We start from the raw sequence: 7,189 nt of genomic DNA on the forward strand, positions 1-7,189 counted from the left end.
CTGATTGATCAATGGTGTAAAATTCACTATAATACTATGTCATAATTTTCTGGCAGATTTGAATATTATTCAACATATTTTTTTATATCTTTTCCTGTAGTGTCGTATAGGGTGATAGATATAACTTACAATTATATACAATTTCATTATAAAAATATTTTTATGTTCACATATTATTAAAATTTTCTTTAACACAAAAATGTCTTTGTGACACAAGACGTTTAAAAATATTATATTTTCAATTCGTACGCAGCTCTCACTAGTAACCCTTTCCCTGATGGAGACGCTCATCGACCTGAACTGCGAAGACGTGATGATCGAGTTGGTGTTCAAGTACCTCCTCAACGGCCACCACTTGATATCGCCACACAAGCACAAATTATCAGACCCAGAGAACTTTCGAGAAGCCGCGATGGCATTTCTGGACTTGCAACCCAAATGCTGCCAGAGGCCGTTGGTTTATACAAGGCAGTGGGTTGATGATATGGCGTTAAGTGGGAAGAGAGTACTGGACTTAAGGCCTGGTGATGAGAGCCGGGTGAACGGAGTGCACGGTGATATCGCGATGAACAATCTAGTCCAGGAAATTAACTTTGATTATGGGGTGAGTTACCATATTATCTTAATTAATATATTAACAAACGTCATGTTAAAATCACTTCATTGTTTTTCTATTTCGGTTCCATCCCGTTTGTAAGTTGTGTTCACATTAGACAGATTAAATTCAAGACATATTAATTTATTGATATTTTAAAACAATCTCTTCTATTTAATGGTTCTGGGGTATCTTGATTTAGATTTTTTTTTAATATTCCAGATAGATTGTATTTATATTCGTTTCTATTTTTTCTCCTAAACTGCTCGAATCGGATTTCTTTAAATTCTCCATAATTTATTATCATAACTAATTTTTTCTTCAGAATCCAAACGAAACACTAATAGGCAACTATCACGCGTACCTCAGCGACAGTCGTGTCGAAATTGTGACGCGGACGATAGCCTGCTCCAACTGGAGCTCGCGATACGCGGCCGTAGCGAAACGAGAACCTAACAACAACGCGAAGGATAAGGAGATAGAAACATCGCCGACCGAAGATAGCCTTGTGTCGATATGCACCAGCGGCTACGAGACTCTGAAGACCAGTGACACATCCGAGAAAGAGCACAGTCTCAACTCCCTCGTGGAGGAAAAGGAGGATGTGGTGGAGAAGGATATGGGCGGGGACAAAGAGGATGGGAACAAAGAGCACGACAGCCTCACGTCGTTCGGCGAGAGCAGTGGATATGACAGCTTCAAGTATAGGGATGAGTGCGAGGGTTACGCGGAGGATTCGTTCAAGAAGAGTTTCGAGAAGGAGGGAGATGACGGGAGCGACTGTGACGCGCCGGTCAGGAGTTGGAGGATTAATGTTGAAACTATTATTGGTTTGTGTTTAATTCTTTGGGAATTTATTATTTTAATATTTTCATGTAATGCGTTGTCGTTGGATTAATAACTAGAATAATGACCATTTGTTTAAAAGTTTATTTTTTATTAGATTTTTAAAGATAACATTATAAAACATTTATATTATCCATTCACACTGCAAATTTTCTCAAACCTGAACTTATTGATGCTAGAGATATTTTTATTATTAAAATAATAAAGTATACAGTGTCGCAATAAATGAATTTCTTTCCGTTAAAAGTGTGATAAAACTATTAATGGAATCATCATCATCAGTCCATATATATTCCCAAGGCCTGGCCAAGTGCGGGTTGGCAGATGTTACATGTCGTCTTACTTCAACATAGAAAATCGAACTTTAATTACTATTATATATGAAATTTACACTTCAAATTTGTATATATGTATACATTTTTTTTATTCCAGGTCCCTTACTAGCTCAACTGCTGAAGAAAGTATCGCTTCTCCTGGAATCGGACGTAGCGACGAATTGCCGTGTGACTAGCGTGATATACAAGCTATGTTCCTTCCCAGAGCCTCTGCTCGTTTCGCTATTACTGTGCCCAGCCTTTATCCTGCCCAATCTACCCTCCTTATATCAGGTATATTAAATACTGTTTTAAAAATTTAGTACAAAGAGCTGTTACATTCGCATTATACACGCACACTATGACGCTTCTTTGATGTTTGCTTAATTATATATAGCTGCAACTTTTACATACATTTGTTTAAATAAATTTAACTAAAAGCTAAAAATACCCTATAATAATGGAATCAACTTAATTGTCTCACTTGATTTAGTATAGAGTATACGTAAGGAAATTATTTAATCTTGGCGATTATCCTACTAATATTATAAATGCAAAAGTTTGTAAGGATGTGTGTCTGTTTGTTGCTCTTTCACATAAAAACTACTGAACCAATTGCAATGATATTTGGTATGTAGGCAGCTGGACAACTGGAATAACATATAGAAAACTTTTTATCCCGCTATTTCTACGGGATACGTATTTATGCGGGTGAAACCTCGGGGCGCAGCTAGTCTTCACTATACTAAGATAAATATCTTAATCACATATTGTTAAACCGTTATTTCATTATTCATCGACTATCTCTCCTAGATCCTCAATAAACTGAGGGAAGAAATAGACGAGCTAGTGGATGGCATGGACAATATACCCGAGTTGGTGGACATGGCGCGCGTGTTCCTCATACAGCGCGAGATGGCGCTGGTGCGGCGGGCGCTTACCAACGACGATAGTAAACACGCATCTTTAGTTATTAAGCTATTATTTGTATTAGATTATTTCAAAAAACATGTTTTTTTTTTAATTGATTATTTTGATTTTTAATTTTACTCCATTAAAAACATGCATATTGTCGTAACGTTGATCTTTTAAGTTTTGAGGATTAAGAAATAAGCGTAGTGTAAATTTTTTTTTTTTTTTTTTTAAATGCGTTTAACTCTTCGCTAATAAAGTTATTGTAACCAAAGAAAAATCGCCAACAGATAAAGCGCAAAGAGCACAAACGGGCGTCACGTTCCAAAGAAGTGAGTCGAAACGCCGCAGCCTCTCGTCCAGTATATCGAACATGTTCGCCAGGAAGGTGCCGCGTAAGTACAATTTTATATCTGCATTCGTTATTTTTGAGACTATATAGTCTTGCCATATGATAACCATTTATTATACCACTAGACTTCACCATGCGGCTTCGTCCGTATAGTCGAGAAAATTCCCGTGATAGATTTGTTCTATTCTTTCAAAATTTCTCATTTATAAAGCATTTCAATGCTATAAAACTAAAAATTAAAGTGAATTGGATACTTTTTACTGATCTCCTAAGTCCAGTCATATCATAAAATCGGGCTTTTTCTTGTAGTTTAATGGTATGAAAAATAGACGTCAGCCGATTCTCAATCCTTACCGATATGCACACAAAATTTCATGAGAATCGATCCAGCCGTTTCGGAGGAGTATGGTAACTGACATTGCGACAGGCGAATTTGATATATATACTAGCTGCACGCCCCGGCTCCGCCCGGGTTGTCATTTATCGTAATTAAAATTATTTAAACTATCCTATCTCTCAAGTTGGATCGAACTGCATATGGTGTGCGAATTTTATTATAATCGGTTTAGTGGTTTAGGAGTCCATTGAGGACAAACATTGTGACACGGGATTTTTATATATATAAAGATATTCTTATATATTAAGATATATATAGAGATTAAAAAAAAGGGTGTTAGGATATTATTTTTTCCGTTTCATAAGATACATGAATAAAGCTGAAAGTTATTCTTTAAATATTCCAGCGTCCCCACCACAAATCAACATGAACTACACGCCGCTTCACACGCAAAAGCGTCCGGCGTTCACACAAGAGTCATATTGGAATCAATCGATTAAACTCCGCTCGATACTAAACGCTGTGATCCTCGACGAGTGGCTCAAGGAATTGTCGTCCTTATGTCAAGAGCAGGCTCTTCGACTGTCAGCGGAGTACTATGAAGATGAGAGTTTCATACGAACGTTGGCTTTATGACTAAAGGTCAAAGCCTCGCAGGGCAAAGTCAAGAAGAAAGTAGTTTTCTTTGAACCGTCTGTTGATACACAAGTATAATGCGAGGTTTTAAATTACAAAAATGTTCAAAATTTAATAATATACTGAAATATGTATAAGTCATTATAAGGAATGCGGAGAAAAAGAGGTTCGAATAGCCATGAAAGTATATTTTTTTCCTTCTTATTGAAGGAAATAAAAAAATCTATGTATAACTCTGTAAAGGACTTAGCGTGTGATTTTTATAATCATATCTTGAACGAAATGACAATAGAAACATATAAGAGATGAAAGTCTATGTTGATTTCTCTCTTTACCGAAAATATTAAAAATGTCTGTCAATATAATATATCTGTAAATAATCAAGAATATTTATCGTTGCAATAACCCAGTGTTGTCCTTCACTAAAATTTATTTAAGCTGTTGTGTACCGTGTGTACATTTATATAGAATGAAAAAAAAAAGATTTTTTATGAATCAGTATATGATAAACTATTTTTAGACACAATATTCAACATAAGGCCACGTCGTAGAAATTTAGTGCAATAAAAATACAACGATGAATGGAGGTAGGAAAGGAAGGAAGGAACAAATATTTTTAATGCTTTACGAAATTTATATTTTTAAATCCTCGTGTAGACATCACATATTTTAGGTTTTTTATCTGTGAGGTTTTATAACAATTAAGACGCGAGAAATAAGCGTGCAGTGAGTACTTCAAGTTGCCTTGTATATAGTGATGTAGGTGTTTAATATTTTTATCGATAGTCGATACACAGAGTAACAAAGCTGTGACTATACAGTGTAGTCGGAAATAACAAACGTCACGTAAATGTATGTCAATGTTATCTCTATGTTTTATTGTTACAATAATAGTTTTATGTCAATTAAAATGTTTTAATAGAAGAATGACAAATGTCAAATCATACTTAATTCTAAGTACCTAAATTAGTTTTAAGTGTAATTAATAAACTAAATTTTAACGAGAATGCCATGAATGTAATTTTGAACTGTGATTATGTAATGTTCAAAAATAAATTGGAAACATTAATTTATTGTAAATATAAATGAAGATATACCTTTTACATGGACCTACTAATAGATTGTCAAATTTCATGTAAATATAACTTTATCTTATAGTTATTTACACCGGGCTAGTCCACATATTTTAATGTAAGAAATTAATACGTTTTTACAAATATTTTACTAAACTCTCCATCTGTATGTTTATTTTTTTTGACAAGACATTTTTGACAGGTCACATTTTTTTATCTGTTTATTAGTGGGTCAATGTATACCGTAGAGTAGATTCTTATCGCAGTGATTTTATTATATTAACGAACTCACGTAGTTTTTAGACATTTTGAGGTATAGAGATTTACGAAGTATACATTTAGAATAGTTTTATGTATCAATAGCGTTTTGATCTTTGTATTTGTTTTCTTTTTTAATGTCTTATTTTTTGTGTTATTTTCGTGTAACGATTATTTTTGTGTGTATAACGGTGGTTACGACAGTAGCGCTAATAATTTAATCAGGAATTAACAAATTTGTGTACAATATTGCATTTAGATCATTCTTATTCTATGATTATTATATTCAATTTTTAATATTTTGCTATACCACCCGTAATTGTCATATCTGCGCAACTGCCACCATTTCAATATTATTCTTTGACATTTTATACTTCCCAATCTATATATATTAAATAAATTTAATATAATTAATAATAATTTGCGCTCAAATTCGTAATAAATCGTCCGTCTCCGTCCAAGGATGTGAACGTTAAAATTATAATATTAATGCACAAATGTTATTATATTCTTGATAAAATATAACTTTGCATTTTGTATTGTATATCGCTTTTTAGCACTTTAATAAAATCCTTTATTGTCGTCAAATAATCAATCACATAAATTCATATGACTTTTACTTCTTTGTCAATGTCACCGTAAAATTGTAAGCTATCCACACATTGTGGTCTGTAATAATTTTTTGCATTATTATAATTTATCGATGTTAAACTGGTATAATGTGAAATACACCATACGATACGATGGGTTAGGTTAGGCTATGCTTAAGAACTACACAGAAACCGGAGCCTGCGATCTGCATCTGACCGACTTCTTTTTTTAATTAAAATCGGCATAATACATAACTGCGATGCATTTGCGTCATAGTCTAATAAAAAATAATGCGTTAAATTGCAAGAAAATTTTACACATAACAATTTGTCGACAGTTTACATTTGGAGTTATATGATTATCTAACGGTTTAAAACCTTACAGCGAGATATATGCTGCATTACGTGTATGCTTAATTATCGACTATGAATGTCAATAAATGTCACCTTGCCAGTACTACCACCGATCTAAAATATTTCAAAAAACATTTTTTTGCACAATAATGAAAGTTGTTTGGATGCTTCACGGAAATTTTATACAATTATATATAATGAATAAAATAAAAATGTTAATCGTGTATCTTTTATTTATTTTTTAAATTGCGAAATAAATATAAGTTACACAAATTAAAACTCATTTTCGTACTTCCTTTACTTTTCCGAATAGAGGGAGCAAAGTACCTGATCTATATATGTATTTATAAAAATGAATCCCTATTTCCCTTGGTCACGCCATTACGCGTGAACGGTTGTATCGATTTCAAAAATTCTTTCACTATATTATTATAGTAGTAGTATATTGAAGCTTCAACTTCACTGAGTGTCAAAGAGAGCTAAGGCGAACAATAAATAAGATACTGACACCGGTATAATATTGTAGTATCTGTCATACTGATAAGAATCACAATACATGTGTAGTATTTATAAAAAGCAAGAACGTTTTAGTTTATTTTATAATTTTTTTGTTTCATTAACTTGGTTATTTTATCAGAAAGGAATAATTTTATGACGACCGCAACTGCATGATTGGATCTCTTGTTTTTATTTCGATTCAGTTCTCAATAATATAATAAACTTTAAATTCTAGGCTTTTTCAATTCGTGAATATCGAGTAACGTTAAAAAATGCAAGTTTTTATCAAAAACAGTATTTTATCGATAACGGTTTTAGGCAAACGTATTCGCTTATGATTTCGTCGGGTACATCAAATTTCAAATGACAACTGCACTGACAAATAGACATATATTCTTGACACAAAGAATAAAAAAAAAACACA

At 33.0% G+C, this 7,189-nt stretch overlaps 1 protein-coding gene across 1 annotated transcript in view; it reads left to right on the forward strand.

Annotated features, from left to right (window-relative positions):
• Positions 1 to 6,483, forward strand: part of LOC119829182 (UPF0518 protein v1g243165-like) — a 7,598-nt gene extending 1,115 nt beyond the window's left edge. Inside the window, exons 2-7 of the mRNA XM_038351584.1 lie at positions 218 to 604; positions 921 to 1,425; positions 1,874 to 2,049; positions 2,569 to 2,707; positions 2,958 to 3,062; positions 3,763 to 6,483. Of these exons, the coding sequence (XP_038207512.1) occupies positions 218 to 604; positions 921 to 1,425; positions 1,874 to 2,049; positions 2,569 to 2,707; positions 2,958 to 3,062; positions 3,763 to 3,992 (1,542 nt within the window). The 3' untranslated portion in view covers positions 3,993 to 6,483. The remainder of the gene's footprint in view (positions 1 to 217; positions 605 to 920; positions 1,426 to 1,873; positions 2,050 to 2,568; positions 2,708 to 2,957; positions 3,063 to 3,762) is intronic.
• The last annotated feature ends 706 nt before the right edge of the window (positions 6,484 to 7,189 follow it).

Source organism: Zerene cesonia, chromosome 9, assembly GCF_012273895.1.
Source record: "Zerene cesonia ecotype Mississippi chromosome 9, Zerene_cesonia_1.1, whole genome shotgun sequence".
NCBI lineage: Eukaryota > Metazoa > Arthropoda > Insecta > Lepidoptera > Pieridae > Zerene > Zerene cesonia.